This window comes from Mastomys coucha, unplaced genomic scaffold, assembly GCF_008632895.1.
Source record: "Mastomys coucha isolate ucsf_1 unplaced genomic scaffold, UCSF_Mcou_1 pScaffold7, whole genome shotgun sequence".
Lineage (NCBI taxonomy): Eukaryota > Metazoa > Chordata > Mammalia > Rodentia > Muridae > Mastomys > Mastomys coucha.
Window position 1 is genome coordinate 40,142,221 of NW_022196913.1, and position 16,465 is coordinate 40,158,685.

The window sequence follows — 16,465 nt, forward strand, 5'->3', positions numbered from 1 at the left end:
AACCATAAGGATGACTGGCATCTTCGTGTTTGGTCCAAAAGCTTCATGGTTTTAGATTTTATTCCTGGCCTATAATATGTTTTGAATTAACATGATAATGAGGATTATGGTTCCATTTTATTTTATTTTATTTTATTTAGCAAATAGATGTCCAGTATTCTGATACCTTTTTATTTTGTGGTGACAGGTCTCCCTCCTGTAGCACAGGCTGGCGCTGAAGGAACAAAGTATGTAGCTGAGGATTCAGTTGAGGGTCTGACTCTTGCCTCTTTCTCCTGGTGGCTGAGGATCAAATCCCAGGCTTCCTGTGCACTTGCAAGCACTCTGCCAACTAAGCTTTCTTCCCTGGTCTCCCACTACTATTTGCCAAGAGAACTTGATCAAGGGGGCTATGGATGCCTTTATAGAATCAGTGTATGGCTGCACAGATGGGTGTCTTTCTAGCTAATTCCCTTAGGTTTCGCTCACCGTGGCTGGTATCCCTGTACTCCTTTAGAAGGATAACTGTTAGGACTCGGCTTACCTATCTCTTTGCTATCCCTGTCTCTTCCCCCACGAGTCTACCAGGTCTTGTGACCCTCTGACCTGGTCTTCCCTCCTTGGAGTAGCCACTTTGGAATAAATGACTCAGATGGAAAGTGTGTAGAGAAGCCCCAAAAGCTCAATGGAAGTACCAAACGGAAGAGCTTGGTGACTGGCTCTAGTAATATCCTGGCTTTTTGTGACAAAATGGCAGAATGCTCTCTTCTTCACCTAAGCAGAGCTGTTGGTCTGTCTGTTACTCTCACTCCGGGGATGGGGTGGGGGACGTTACACTCAATCTACAGAGTTCTCCACAGTGCCCTGACCTGGGGTGCTGATGGTTCAGGTAAGCTGCAAACTGTGATGTCCCCTAGCTGCTTCGCTGCAGCTTCATAGGCAGCAAATACAAACGGAACATGGCATTGCTGCTCTGGGTGGAAGGCCAGAGTTCTCACAGTTCTCTTCTCGGACTCTTGGTGTCTGTGTATCTAGTCTCTATGGTTGGCTAGCTTTTGTTCTGTTGCTTAGAAAACCACAAATCACCCTTCTTTCAGCCTACAGAATTGTTGCGGGGTCACATATAGCAGTCCCAGGTGAGATGTAATCAAGCTGCTCTAGGCCTCAGTCCTGAAAAGACTGCAAGAGCAGAGGATCGGCTGGCTCCACTCTTCCCCACTACACAGAGCTGACTTAGTCACCGCAGAGGAAGGATGGTGCCACCTGGCTAGTAGGGCGGGCAGCAAGAGAAGTGGACTGACTGTTTTTACACAGGCCCTCCAGAAAAGGGGCGAGCTTTCATAATTGGACTGAACCATTCATCTTAAATATAACCTGTGCAGAAGCACTGTTGGAGGCAGTCAGCCTGGGTCTCAGTGACACGGTGTTTCCCAGAGCCAGTGTGCACAGTTGGGACTGTATTTCTTCTTGTGTGAAGACCAAGCCTTCTCTCTCCCCAAAATGTGGTAACTTGCATCTTAAGGTTGAAGTAGAGCCTCAAGTACACAGAGAGAGAAATTATCAGATCACTTGGCCTTCATATCTCTGAGATAGTGGGAATCTCTCCAAAACGAAATGCCGCTGATTATTGGATCGGCTCAGGGGGGATCATTGATGTAGCTGTGAGTATGTTCTTTATGGGCCCTTACCCTGTGTGAGCTACAGGCAAAATGGCAGGATGTTCATCCGGAACTCTTTTTGAAGTTATCTTGGCACTGGAAAATGCTCTGTTAACCTTGACTCTCTGGCCAGGGTTTTATGGATGACAGAGTGTTCTGTATTTTCTCACTCGGGCCACAACAGGATCTTGCACACACTAAAGCAGGCAGTTACATTTATGTTAATGTACCAAGAAAAACGACTTGTCAGCTCAGTGAATGAATCCTATTTCAATACTATTTGACATCTTTATGCGGCCTGCCAGACATAATTAAGAGACATGTTTTTCGTGTGGATTCACATTTCCATTTGGATTCTTGTAGTCTGAAGAAGTTCGTCGGTATTTCTTATAGAGAAAACACCCACTACCAACATAATCTGTCTTTATCAGGAAATATTTAGCACAGTCTTATGTTCACAACACAAAGTACAGACTGTTGTTTTGAACAGAGAGTAAAGATAGTTCCACAGAGGCCTTTGGAAGAGACCTACAGCCTCCTCTATCAACAGACCGCAGCAAAGTGGTGCGTTGTTGAAAATGATGGATGTGCATTCAGGCAGCCCACAGCTGAGAGGCAGCATTCTGACTGACAGTGGGAAAGGTAGCCATTGTGATATCCTACTGAGCTCCTACTGAGCAGTTTGTGAAGTTCTGTGCTAATTCATTCTTCCTCTTTTCCCGATGCTAGCCTTTCCCCTGTCTCTTTTGCTACCTATTATAGCACTTTATAGTTCTGGACGCATTACAGTAAGTGTATAGACTTTTATGTAGAATTGTATTATTGAGTCTATAGCATACAGAAGAATGGTATGTTACAAGTGTCTGTGCCCATAAATACAGCAATATAACGCATGAAGCCCACAATGACCCCATACCCCAAACAACAACAAAACACAACAGGAAAAATGACATCACCAACATCAGACAGGATCTGATGAGGGTATCAAATAGGCAAAAGATGTGTTCACTGCCTGAAAGACTGACAGTTTACAAACAGCACCTTAAATATGTTGTACACTTCTTTTCTGTGTCCATTATTCTCGGTGAGAAGTCAGCTAAGAATTCCGATTTCTGTGAGTTCTGCGCATTCAAACTCATGGCCTCACAAAAATCTGAATTCTTAGAACATGCCCACAATCCCAGTGCTCTTCCAGTACGATGGGAAGTGGGGACGGAATGGCCCTAGAGGCTGGTGGGTCAGTGACAGTGTTTCTGCTAAGCTGTTGTTTTTATTTGGAGTTACACTTAGCTCATTCTATACTATTATATACTAAAAGCTTGTTGTCTACCTCATTGCTTTTGGCAGTACCTGGTGTGTAAATTGCTCACCAGTCTGATCCCATTAAATCTAGGCAGGGGTGGTTTCTGATACTAATTGTACTTAACATTTATACCTAACCCATAGGGCTTAGTCAATTTTCACCCCCCTAGTTCATTCTTTCTACTGACCAAGGTGTCTTCTGACTTAGCCTCTTGCTCTTGTTTTTCGGGGCACCTTTAGGTGGGACCTTCCCCACACTATGTAGCTAGCCAAGTATTATCTGGAGGTCTTACAGATTTCCTCTCCCAGAACAAAATGTCTGAAGCACTACTGAGGTGTAACCTCTGATCTTCTCTGCTCTCTCCACCTGCCCCTGGGCCCAAGCCCAGCACTGCCTGGCAACCCTGGAGTAGAGCCTCCTGTTTATTGGGCTAGCTGGAGGAATCCCTTGATCTTTTGCTCCTTCTCATCAGGGAATTCACATCCTGTTTATTCACAGAGACTCCTTTGCTGCTTTGGAGTGATGTCTACAGAGCCCCTTCCCTACCCCAGAGGGAAGCTCTTCTGCTTTTTGAGGCATTTGCATATCCAGCACCTGAGACAGCAGCTCTTTGTTTCATGGTTAGGCAGGTATAAGTCCTGTATGGCAGGGAGGGAGCTTTACAAATTTACGGCTGCCCAGTCCCATAGAGATGTCACCCATGTACCTTTATTCTGCTGATTTCCACAGTGTCCCTCTTCTGTAATAAGCTATAGGCGTGCTGAGTTTCCAGGGCCCTCAGACACATTGTTACTCAGAAATGTGCCTGGGGCTTGAAGGGATCTGTAGGTTGGTTTGGTTTTGGTCCTCATGCTTCTGTGACATGTCCTTTCTGCTACCCACCTAGATTCCTACTTTATTTTCAACTTAGGCTTTGCCTTCTGACTGTGCTCTCTGCCTTGGGTCCTGCCAGCTAAAGCCCATCCTCTGCAAAGCAAACACCAGTGTGGGCTGCTTCCCTGTTCTAAGAATCTGTCCCCCTCTCCTTTCTCTTGGGGTTTCTTTATAGTGTCTTCAGATAGTTGTGTCTAAATTCTTCCTCATTTCTGGCTCTGGAATGCTCTATTTTTGTAATACAGATGCTCAACTTAGGATGGGATTACCTCCCAGTAAACCTGTTAGAAGTTGAAAGTGGTTTTTGTTGTTGTTGTTATTTTTTTTCTTTTTGTAAAGCCTTTCACACAGTACCATAGGAGCATCGCAGCTTAGCAGCTCAGCACCCCATAGAGAGTCAGCTGTTTCCTCTGGTGACAGGCACTGCAGCTGTGCAGCACAGCAGGACCCAGCTGTGTTCTCACTAGCCTCGAAGGTCAGGATGCCAAAGTTAGAAGTACGGTTTCTATGGAGTCTATATTGCTTTCATGCCCTCATGAAGCCAGAAAGTGTGTCAGACCGTTATCTAAAACCATCCTTAAAACTTGAGGCAATTTTTCTTGTTCTCAGCAGTTGTGACAACGCTTCCAGTGGCTGGTATGTCTTCATCTCCTGCACCTTACAGTTATCAAAATTCTTTTTCTGTAAGTAGGGTTTTACATTATTTTCTCCACCTGGCATTGCTGTGGCTTCGTACTGATCCAGGGAGTCTCCTCATACTCCTGAGCAAACGTGCTTCCCCAGGGACCGTGTGGACAGTGATCTGATGTACCAGATGTCTGCTGTCCAGGCTTTCCAACTAGCAACAGCCCTTCTTGTTCTAGATATCCTTAAACTGCACTGGTAGTGGAGTTAGGTCTCCTTTGCTTTGCATCTGCCCTATGTTTCATTCTGTTCTGCAGCCCTGGGCACCTTGGTGCACATTACTGGATCTGGGGACCCCAGACTATGGTCCAAATAAGATATCTTGGGTGTTCAGCTGCTTCTTGGAGATTAACTTCATAGTTTTGCAAGCCATCAGCAGGGGTCTGTAATATTACAGAAGGTTGGGTTTTGCTTGTCCTACATTTTAGCTTTTAGATTAAGTTTTAGAAGAAAATCTTAACTCCAGTAACAACTAAGATCATAGGGGCTGCATTTTAAGTTTAAATTTTCATTCCATTGTGACTGTGGGTAACATTATTAAAGATGGGGATTTGGGTGAGATTTTCATGCCTTCTTCCTTTGTTGAATTGTAGCTTTTAAAAAGTCATAGCTTTTCTAAGGGTCTGCACGTTAGCTCCTTCCACAGGGCATTAGTTTGTGTGAAATTCTGGGCATTGACTCTGTCACTGGGGTGCGGCCTCTGTACATATTGTGAGAAAGGCACTTCCTAAGAGGTTTTGGGAAAAGCTATCGGGGGCGTAGACGCTCAGGAAGGGTCTAAGACATGAGTTTTAATGCGCATCTGTGACCATTTTCTCCTTGGCCACTGTGAAAGGACTCAGAAGATAATTTTAGGTTTACTATTTCGACAGTTTGTTTAATGTAAGTGATATCTGTTTGCAGGTTAACATTAGCTACTCCAATCCATAGTCTACCCACAGTGGTTTCCTGTGTCAAAGGAGACAGTGCCCTCCAGGTAGGGCAGGAACACACATGTGCCCAGTTGTGTGAAGTTCGTATTTGGTATCTCATGCAGTCTTGAGTCTCCTGGAACTCCTCCTCTCCAGCGCCAGGTTTATTGTCTCTTGTCACTGGTGGTGTTGTCAGCCTACATTCTGAATCCATCACAAGATTGAGTTGCAAGTCTCTGCTGACTGTCCGATTGGATAGCAACTACAGGCTATGGTGGACTCAAATAACGGGCTTTATATTTTAAATAATGTAATAAATGAAAATTTTTATTTTATAGCACAGAAAACAGAAGCTTCTACATTTTAACTTTTTTAGGTGTCACTGATTTTTGTTGATTCTGCTTCCTTGTCTCTGAGAAAAGTTGAGTGGTTGGGAGATCATGTGACCATGAAGCTTAAAATATCTGTTCTTTAGCAGTAGTACCAACTGGCTCAGTACATCTCTAAACAGTCCAGCCCTGATCAATTGAGAAGCTCACATTGTGTCAGTTAACTGCTGAGGCTGCTTCCTATACTGCACCGCCCTTGGCAAAGGGCCAGGGTCCTGGGGGCCCAGAGGAGAAAAGGGAGAGAGAAAGAAACCTCAGCTTTCGGGACGTGGAGATGAGGAAAAGAGGGTGTCCTGGTTGAGTGCATGCTTTTGGGGTAGAAATAGACTTAGGGGAGCAAAACAGTGTTAAACATAGTTTTCCTTTAAGACGTAACCTCTTTCCCTTGCACACTTTAACACTACAGCTGCCATGAAATTTATTTTTGAATGGCTTCCCAAGAGAAGGAGCATGGCACTTCTTTGCAGAGCTCTCCTGTGTTAATTGTTAAATAGGAGAGGTGTGGAACAGCTCACACCTACCTGACCTCATTCTTGATGCAGGAAATCTGTTGGTTGTGAAATCTTCTTCCCATTAAGACAAGTCTTTCTGTTCTTAATTCTCCTCACATAGAAGTAATAGTAAATGTTTAAATTGAGGCTGGTCTACAGTTTCGGGCTTTAATTCTGTCTGTATCTTAAGGAGGTATGTTGGAGAATTTGTCCTTTTCTTTTTAAAGAATAAAAATATCTTTTAAGATAAAGATGGGATTATTTCCACATGCTTTTGCTCTCTTGTAGTCAGTCAATAAGCATTATTTGGAGTATTAGAGAACTTGGTACACACTGGATCTTCTAGCCTGGAACTTTGCAAGATGTGTCCTGATGTTCTTGAAAATTGGTGGGCTTAGGCCCTTGTGGCCTTAATTAATAGCTGTTGGCTAATCAACAAAATCACACCTGACCACTGTGGTCAGTCTGGTACTTTTTACATTTAAGTGTGAGTGTCAACAACAGATTATGGGTGTTTCTGCAATAACATGTGTACACTAACAAATAGTTTCCTTTGTCTGAATTGTAAGTCTGCCATTTATACTTAGAATGTCAAATAATAGAATGCATTACAGTAGTAGATATAACCTTGATACACATCATGTCAGTCATCGCTAAAAGACAACATTGTTTTCTTTTAAAGGTGTTAGCATTTTAAAACCAAGATTTGAGGAGAAATACCCTGTCCTGGAGCATCCCCGTAAGAGAGAACATGCCTTGTTGGTTGCTTCAAGGCCACATTTACCAGACCCTCACGTTCCTTTGGTTAAGCCAGCTGCACACCATGCAGAAGGTTCTTGCTGTTCATAGCTTATTGCTTGCTGCTGGTCACCTAAGAATGGGCAGCGCGGGTTTTGGAGGGTTGGTCCTGCCCCAGCTGTGATCGTTAGAACCAACTCAGGCAGTGGCACGGAGTGTCAAAATAAAAAAAAAACCCTCTGAATCATAAAGAAACTAGCTCCCTCATGCACATCCGTGGATATATTTTTGGTTTTATAGCTACAAATGTATTTCCAGCTTATACTGAAAAATGAAGATACATTTCTGAAATTACAATTTTTTTGTGGTTAAAACACAGCTGATATTTTAAGATAAGGTCCTTCTGTTGTAGCCCTGGCTGGCCTTGAAATGGCAAGTCTTCCTGCCTAGCCCCGATTGTTGGGAGGCTGTATCATTTCTGTTTGTTTTGTTGTAATGTAGTTTAAAAAAATTTTTTTACTAATATTAACATCATAAAAATTCATGGTAATGGGATGCCATATAACATTTTGATTTGTGTATACTATTCATGCATTTTGAGTATAAAATGTAAGCGTGTAGTTTGACTTCATTGCAGAGGAGTTGCAGGAGTCCCCAACAACTCTACTGCCATTTTCTTTTCTGACTGGGGCAGGAAAGAAAAGGTCAACTGTAGGGCCTGTGGTGGGAGATGATAGTGGTGGAGGTAGTGATGGTGTCGGTGATGCTAATGAATGTCTCCTTGTTAAACTTGTAGCTTTCCCAAGTAATGAGGTCTGTTTCTAACCTTTCTCTCACACATAGGTGGAAAGTATTGTTGACAAAAGGAAAAACAAGAAAGGGAAGACAGAGTATCTGGTGCGGTGGAAAGGCTATGACAGTGAGGATGACACGTGGGAGCCGGAGCAGCACCTGGTAAACTGTGAGGAATACATCCATGACTTCAACCGGCGCCACACCGAGAGGCAAAAGGAAAGTAGCCTGGCTCGTGCCAGCAGAGCCTCCCCCAGCAACGCCCGGAAGCAGATCTCCAGGTCCACCCACGGCGCCCTCTCCAAGACCAACCCCAAAGCACTTGTGGTAGGCAAAGATCATGAGTCCAAAGCCAGCCAGCTGTTGGCTACCAGCCAGAAGTTCAGGAAGAACACCACTCCATCTCTTGCGAACCGCAAGAACATGGACCTCACCAAGTCAGGGATCAAAATTCTCGTGCCTAAGAGCCCCATTAAGGGCAGGACCTCGGTGGACAACTTTCAGGGGGAGAGCCCTGAGAAGCTGGACCCTGTGGATCAGGGTGCCGAGGACACCGTAGCCCCAGAGGTGACTGCAGAGAAACCCACTGGGGCTTTCCTGGGCCCTGGTGCAGAACGAGCCAGGATGGGGAGCAGGCCCCGAATACATCCACTAGTGCCTCAGGTTTCTGGCCCTGTGACTGCTGCCATGGCCACGGGCTTAGCTGTTAATGGAAAAGGTGAGTGTCCAGGTGGGTTGTGATAGGTTTTGGTCACATGCTGGGCAGTGAGTGATCCTAGAGGGTTGTCTAGAAGGGTCCTCAAATCCGGGGGTGAGAAAAGGGGACAGTGTCACATAGCTACCTCCCACGCCTTTGGGAGATCTTGACAATGTCTTTCTTTCCTCATCTCAAATCAGCGCTGGCTCTCCCTGTCTCCATAGCTGTGCAGTACTCGACACTGCTCTGTACATGCAAGGTCTCTTCCTAAATGGTCTGATTGGTATTTTTATAGCAAGTTTTATGATACCATCTGCCTTCCGGCATCTCTTACACATGGCTTTGTTAAGAACCTACCTGTGGTTTCTCACATGGCCAGCATAGATTTAGACACCATACCCTTTATTTTGCTTGCCCATGTGAATCACCAGAAATGCTTCCAGTGAAGGGTGTCTTTAGGAGTTTGGTCTGTTTCTTGATGTCACATCTCTTGCATCTTGTTTGGGAGTAGGAGCTCTCTCAGCATAGTGATGTCTGTCACCATCTCCTTGCTTCCCAGGAGCCATGGCCTGACCATCTCCTAAGATGGCCTTCCAGGGGCCCTTCCTTTTGCTCATCACACCTTAATGCTTGCCCGTTAAAAAGAAATTTTCATACTCTCTCATTCAGACCCCACTGGCTGTGCTGGTCTTTTACATCTTGATCCCGTCTTCTTGCCGCAGCTTTCTCAGATTTGATTCTGTATGCAGGACTGCCAGTGAAACCCAGAGCTGCATGCTAACCATACAGGTACTATAGTATTGAGTCACAGCCCCAGCAGCTAGCTCGACTGTAGCTTTCCATAGCTCTCCTGCTTCATGCCTTTTGACACCTCCCATCCTTTTCATTCATATAATTGACAGAATGGTACCCTCTGACCAAGCTAGTGAGTTGTCTCACTTCCTTAAGTAGCAGGAACACTTCTGGGTACCCATGGGCTCCTGCCCCAACCTATGCAGGCACCATGGCAGCATACCCTGGACTGTGGTTCTCATCGGCCTCCTGAGCTTCACTTGGATCTCAGGCTCTACCTTCTGAACCCCTTCCCTTCCTAGCCCTCTTACAGTGTTGTCTGTGTGCACTCCCAGCTTGAGCCTTATAGATAGTATATGGGGTTACTGGGGAGCCACTTAGCTCCACAGGTAAGAGTCACATTAGCATTGTTAGCAGTCCTGCTGTAGTGTGTGCAACAAGTTTTCTTCTTGGCCCTGACCCTTGTATGCTACCTCAGCTGATTATTAACTGAAATCTGTCTCGCCGGCATTTCCCAGGTACATACTAGACAGAAGGTCCTGCTCTGCTGGCTGCAGATCAGCATCATGTGTGATGGGTATTCATTTTTGAGAATGATGACATTCCATGGCCATTAGGGTCATAGACGTTCAGAAGTGTAGAAAACTGTTGATCATCTGCTAGTGAGCTCTGTTTCTCAAGTCCAGAGAAAGTGAAAGTTCGTAGAAAGAGCCACAGACACAGAAGCAGTCAAAACAAATGTCTCCACTACACACTAAACAATACTATCTCCCTGTGCTCCCCATGGTGCCTCTACTAGTTGGGGGGCATCTGTCTGTATTAATGTCTTCAGGTGAGGCACTGTGCTCAGCTATGGGCATAGACTAGTAGACAGTTGTTGATTGGCAAAGGACAGCCAGTGAGGCAGACACCACTCACCACCTGGTTTTGTATGCCATGCAAGAAGCTAAGAATGAGCTTCACTTTCTCCTAATGACTTAGAAGCCACATGAATAGAACACAGTTGTGTTCATCTGTGTGTGGACTATCCATGTGCTTGTGTCGGCTACAGAGACAGCTGAGTCCTGACAGTACCTGTGTGGCTTACAGTTTACTGGTCCCTGCAACAGGAAGTCGCCATTTTTAGGCGTTTATATTTAACTTTATTTTTCTCTGTGTAGCCCTGACTGTCCTGGAACTCACTCTGTAGACCAGGCTGGCCTGGAACTCAAAAATCTGCCTGCCTCTGCCTCCCAAGTGCTGGGATTAAAGGTGTGCGCCAGCACTGCCCGGCTATGTTTAACTTTTCAAGTAGACTGTACAGGCTTCCAAAGGTCTGCCATCCTCATCACTCTCAGTAGTTTCTATGTGTTTTGTTCATGGAACATAAGACATTCAACCCTTGGATTCACCAAAGATGAGACCGCAAACATGCTACTCTAAACCCAGAAGGCCAGCTTTGATAGATTCCCATGTCAAAATTACCTTTCTCTTGCTCCCTTGTGTGCCCCAGTGTGAACTGTGCCCCTCTTAAGTTTCCACAATCTGCAAAACCCGCCCTCAGCCAACGCCTCAAATTCTTGTGTAAGAAGAAAACTGCCTCCGGTTTGGGGATTTGATGGCTTCTTACTTTTAAAAATTTCATATACTGCTGCAAAGGTTTTATGAGCCTGAGAGCTTCAGCGTCTAAAACTGCTGTGGAGCTGGTGGGTCGGTGTAAAATATCCCCCCCGCCCCCCGGGACTATTATATCCCAGCCTCTGTCTTCTTCACAGTTCATGCTTGCCTTAATGCTTGTTGATCAGCCCTATGCTGGAATACTACTGAGAACAGTCTACACTGAGGGGGTGAATAGAAGCCACTTGGATATTTTTAAGATAATGGGGACTGATCCCTTCCAGCCTATGTTGACTGTGGACTTGCAGATCTATAAGAATGAGTACCACTGTCAAGTTCTTTCTGAACAAGTAAGATACAAAAGTAACAAAACAAGACTCAGGTAGACCAGTACTCCCTCCTGAGGCAACAAGAGGTTTTTCCACTACACTAGCATGGAAGCCAGTGGTCCTTTGTTCGTTGTGATGAGTTTAGTGTACTTTGGAATTCTAATAACAGCTCTGCCCATTATCCCTAAAAAGTCTTCAGAGTATGCAAGTATAATCACTTTGTTTTAAAACTTATAAATATGCACTTATTTGCCAATCCTTGGAGTGTAACTAAGACCCTTTGGGGGAAAGATGCTTGGGTATGTCTCACTGGCAGAGCATTTGCCTCACTTGAGCTTGTTCTATATCATGCATGTGTGCATACACAAAGTAGGTAATTCCATTTGCTACTTGGAGGAGTGAAAGCTTTTGAGTTTGAATGGAGAGCTGTTTCTTGAAAAGCACACTGTATTTCATAAAGTTTGGATTTCTTTAGAATTGACCAATAACATATGCATGAACTTTTGAGTACATATTCCTGTGCTTTGGTTTGCTTAATTTTTCTTTATATTCTTTTTTGAACAGTGAATATAGTCTCTTCCCAAAGAATTTGATGTAGTTTATTGAAGTATTAAATCTCCCTTTTGAAATCTCATTTTTTTTCTTCTATGTATTGTTAGGTTAACTGAACTAGTTACATTTCCCTACACTTTTAGGCAATTTAATTGAGCCTATGAGACAACTGAACTGAATGAAAGGTATATAGGCCATTTAACTATTTTTATGCAAGTGCCACAGAAATGAGGAAGTAGCCAGCAGATGTAAGAACTTATGTACCATTTTAACAAAGGACAATAAATTATGGAGGATACAACAAAGGAAAAGATGGTGGCAAGGTGTGGATAGATAGACACATGCAGAGTCAGAATGTGAGGTAAGGTTTCTTTGAGCAGACTTGTCTGGGCTCCATTTCTCCAGTGATGAGGTGCTTTTTGGTATGGAAAGGGAAAGGCACAGTAGGAATACTCCCTCTGTGGATTCACGTCTGAGAGCAGGGAAATACTCTGATCTTGCACAGCACAGATGGCTTGCCAGGCCTGACTGTCGATCACCTTCTCCTGCACTGTTTCTCCTTCCTGTCTTGTGAGTGTATTATAATATCTTTAGGGTGGTGCTTTACCAATGAGCCGTCAAGCTGTGTGTGCAGAGGACGTGCTTGTTTATGGTTCTTACAACCTGCTTGTGGGCTGGCTCTTCATTGGAAAAACCCAATGAGCCAACTTCAGTATCTTTGTTGCCAGTCTAGAAACTGGCCAGGTGTGAACTTTAAAGTGTTTTATGTTATTATATTTTTGGGGCAGGCAGTATTTGCCTGCATTTATGTATGATCATCATGTGGCCTTGGTGTCCTTCAAGGCCAGAGAGGGCATTGAATCCTCTAGAACTGGAATTTACAGATAGGTGTGAGCTGCCATGTGAGTGCTGGCAGACAAACCTGGGTTCTCTAGAATACCCAATGCTCTTAATCAGTGAGTCACAGCACTATTTACTATAAACATTATTAACATGTGTCTTAAAGGACTTTCCTTGTTTCCACTCCAAGTATTTCTTCAGAAGTCTTAAACTGTATAAATTGAGTGTCTTAGTAATGAATGTTGCTAGACCAGTGTAAGAAATGCCTGCACAGCCTTTACCCAGATTGCCCAGTTCTTATCTTGCCTTGTTTTATTCTCCTGCCTTTTCTTATGGCCAAGGTTCGATATAATTATGTACACAATGTGTGCAGGCACATTCTTCTGCCGTCTCTGAATCGGCAGTTTGCTGCTGTAAGCAGTGGAGCCTTAATTAATTGAGGAATTTGATAGGTGTTGCCAGAATGCTGTCTGAAAAGGCTGTCAAGATTGTGACTGCTCATTTACCTGTTCTTATGGAACATTTTCATCTACTTCACAGAATCTGCCAGGGGATGCAGAAAACTGCATCTCACAACTTGAATCTTAAGACGGGAAAACTTTGATTGGATATTTTTTCTGTACTTTGCTTTTATATTCCTCACCTGTTCTTTCCTATTGGTTAACAGTTTAAGATGTGATCTCAGGCACATGCATGCCTTCCTCTGGAGCCATGCTGTCTCCACTATGTGCTTGAGCCGTCATGCTGTGCGAAGGGCAAGCTCCTTCGTGGTTCTTGCAGCCCACTCGTGGACTGGCTCTTATGTGACAGGGTATGGGACAGAAAACCTTCAGGTTCATTTGCATTAATGAGCTGGTTCCTTCCCAGTTTTGAGTATATCAAAGGGTCTTAATTTGTAGTTTTATAAAGTATAATTTAAAAGAAATTTGTCTTTCTTTAGATCAGTTGTAAAAAGAGAAAGAATGTAACTGTACTTTGTGCCTCTTGAATTTTGCATTGTATAGGGAAGTAAAGCCGAGTATATTTTCAAGTTAACTTTATATATAGTAATTTTTTGATGCTTTATTTAATCTTAGACTATGAGAGCTAAACACCTGTGCTCAATTCCACTTGACTCTATTGCCTTCCCATTTTCGTTGGCCATCTTCAGCATCTGCTCTCTTGTTACCCTAGTCTTGTGGCATCCTCTGTCTAGGTTGACTGTATGCCCAGTTGTCCAGCATACTGCTCTGTTGCTATTGTTCTGCTTAAATTCCTCCAGTATCGTGCTTCCTAGCTCAGGCTATCTCCTTGTTACAAGTGAGACCAAGTGTGAAAAGAAGGTGACTTGACTGACTTCTCTCTGCTGTCAAGTAAGTGAGAGGCAAGTTTTCCAAAGCATAATTCATGCTACCAGTAGGTATTATAGTTGTCAAGGCCTATGAGTTTTTCCCCCTGGCCCATCTCAAATAAATATTCAAAACAAGACAATGGAAATGATATGTGTTGGCCATGTAATCAGATTGGGCACAGCGGGACAGAGGGCTGGAAATGCTACGAGGCCTCATCTGGCCTTTCTTCCTTAAGGCTATTTGCCCCATTCTGACAACCCAGGGTACAGTGGGTTGGTGCCCTGACCTTGCAGTGGGCCAACCAAGGAAAACCTCCTCCCCCAGAGCTCCAAGGGGACAACTAACTTCACGTAAGTTGTCTACCTAACAAATGGTTTCTAAAGGAGTCATCTGGAGCTGGAGATAGGGCAGACCTGAACCACAGCAGTGAATAGTCTTAACACAACTAACCAAGTACATTTAATTATAGTACTTTCTAGGGGGCGAGATTATCATGAGGTTAGAAATTAATCATTTGAGTAATACTTTCAAGTTATGTCATGTTTCAGTGACTTACACAGCCTGCCCTCCCAGTATAGTTGTGCCCTGGACTGTGCTCCTGGTAGGCCACAACTGTCTGTCCATTTGATTATTAGGATCCATAGCGACTGTTCTTGTCCCACCTAGAGACGGTATACTCTGCCTTTATTTCCTATATGGCACCTTGTATACCCCAGCCTCATCCATACATAAGGACTATTTAAATATGGTGTCAGGGATCTCTGGAAGGAAGATGCAAGAGAATAAATCCCCAGGGTGGTTTAGCTGTGGATAGAGTCATCTTAAAGTGTCTCCATACCTGGGTTGAGGGGCTGGATGAGAGTCAGGTTCCTAAAGGATTCTGAAAAAATAAACCTGAAAACCCTGGTGTAAAAGAATCGGCTACTGCTAGCAAAAGGTGTGCCAAATCCCAAGAAGGAGGCCAGTAGATCAAAGGTCACAGCAAGGGCTGAACTATAGGGATTCCCAAATATCACAAGTGATAACAAGGGCAGAGGGTCCCTGCAGTTGGAGTCAGAGGAGGGGCCTTTTATGCCAGTCAGGGAGAAAGTGGTTTTGCTCATGCTGGTATATGCCTGGTTAATATTGATATCAAAGACAACAAGCACCTTCCTCATACACTTGGTATCAAAGTCTGTTCATGAAGCCCTACACACCGCTCCCGAGGGTTTGTTTCTGATGTGCTGGGGACTTTGTAGAGAACAGACTAGAGGTAGAGGGGCCACCAGCCCAATTAAGCCCCAAGATGGCTGCAGTCAGGTTAAGCTGGATCCCTGCAGGAAAGACTCAGAAAGATCCAGAAGGATGCGTAAATCTATTGGCACTTACAATGCTAGGGCTGGGGAGTCAGCATGGTAAACCTCTTGACGGTTTGAGATTATCCTCCATCTTTAGTCCAGTTGTTTACACCCGGTTCTAGTGTGTAGCAGATGTTTCTGTGTGCATGCATGGCTCCAGCCCCTCACCTTGGGTGTGCTCTGGGTGATCCCTTCTGATGCCTGCTTTCATTTTCTCTTCCTGAGCTAGCTTCTGTGCCTTTCTCATCTGCCTCCCAACAGAAGCTACAGCCATTGTGTTTGGAACTGTGTTCCTAAACCTGCTAAGCTTGTATCTGGTGTCTTGGCACTTACTCTCATGAGTGTTCTCATGCTTTCTGCCCTCCTCCAAACCTTCTACCTGTTCCTTTCATGGCCCTCTGGAATGGAGTGCTCCTCCCATGATGCTCCAGGGATACCACTTCCTGACCAAAGCCTTTGAGTTGTGGTACCTGAACCCTCCTCATGACTTTTGACTTGAGCTAGCTCTTGGTCTACTATTCTAATATTTTTCAGCATTGTAGGCTCTATAGTATGCTGCACTCATTATCGCAAGATCTGCGAGCACTGCACTGTTGGTGACTGGCTGCCCTTTTACTGAGGAGGAGACCAGGCCATAAGACACCAGTGCCACAGCCCAAAGTCATAGTCTGTTTCTGATTCTCCTTCCAGAGCTCTGATGTCTACCCTAAAGGTGATACTGTCTCCTTTTTTTTAGGAATAAAAACCAGGTTTTAAGATGAACATTCCTTAACTAGCCCCTGCCATTGTCCCCATTAACAAGCTTCTTGTTCCCTCAGCCCCTTTCCTTCAAGATTCTACCTTGAACCCTCCTCTCCACTTCTGGAAAGAACCACCATGGCTGGCTTTTTTCTTTCAGTACGGGTGTTGCCTTGACTGCTCTGCACATGCTCAGCACCTCGATGTTGAATCTGCAACTTAAGTCTCATCAGAGCCTGTATCCCCAGCCATGCTTTGTGCTTTACCACATTGTTGCTTTGAGTTTTTAACAACATTACCAAACACAGAGTTAACTTTGTATTATGTATCATTAAGCTCACATTTCAGTAGTCATATTGTTTTATACAATGCCAAGAACTCTTCCTGACACAGAGAATTCCCTCTCTGGTACATAGTAAGGACCATTGTCCATCT

General features: G+C 44.3%; 1 protein-coding gene and 1 long non-coding RNA gene across 11 annotated transcripts in view; one reads left to right on the plus strand and one right to left on the minus strand.

Annotated features, from left to right (window-relative positions):
- The window catches only part of LOC116081953, a 29,885-nt gene extending 27,133 nt beyond the window's left edge, over window positions 1-2,752 (minus strand). For 2 of the 3 annotated variants that reach the window (XR_004115114.1, XR_004115113.1), the window contains exon 1: window positions 167-980. This is a non-coding gene — a long non-coding RNA (uncharacterized LOC116081953). Of the gene's footprint in view, window positions 1-166; window positions 981-2,678 lie in introns of those variants that run through there. The other variant, XR_004115115.1, reaches the window with a different exon arrangement.
- The window catches only part of Cdyl (chromodomain Y like), a 204,267-nt gene that overhangs the window by 139,524 nt on the left and 48,278 nt on the right, over window positions 1-16,465 (plus strand). For 4 of the 8 annotated variants that reach the window (XM_031358726.1, XM_031358727.1, XM_031358729.1 and 1 more), the window contains one exon: window positions 7,870-8,536. The exons of 1 other annotated variant lie outside the window; for it this stretch is intronic. In XM_031358726.1, coding sequence (XP_031214586.1) covers window positions 7,870-8,536 — 667 coding nt within the window. Of the gene's footprint in view, window positions 1-2,833; window positions 2,875-5,369; window positions 5,380-7,096; window positions 7,121-7,869; window positions 8,537-16,465 lie in introns of those variants that run through there. 3 more of the 8 variants (XM_031358730.1, XM_031358732.1, XM_031358728.1) reach the window with 3 other exon arrangements.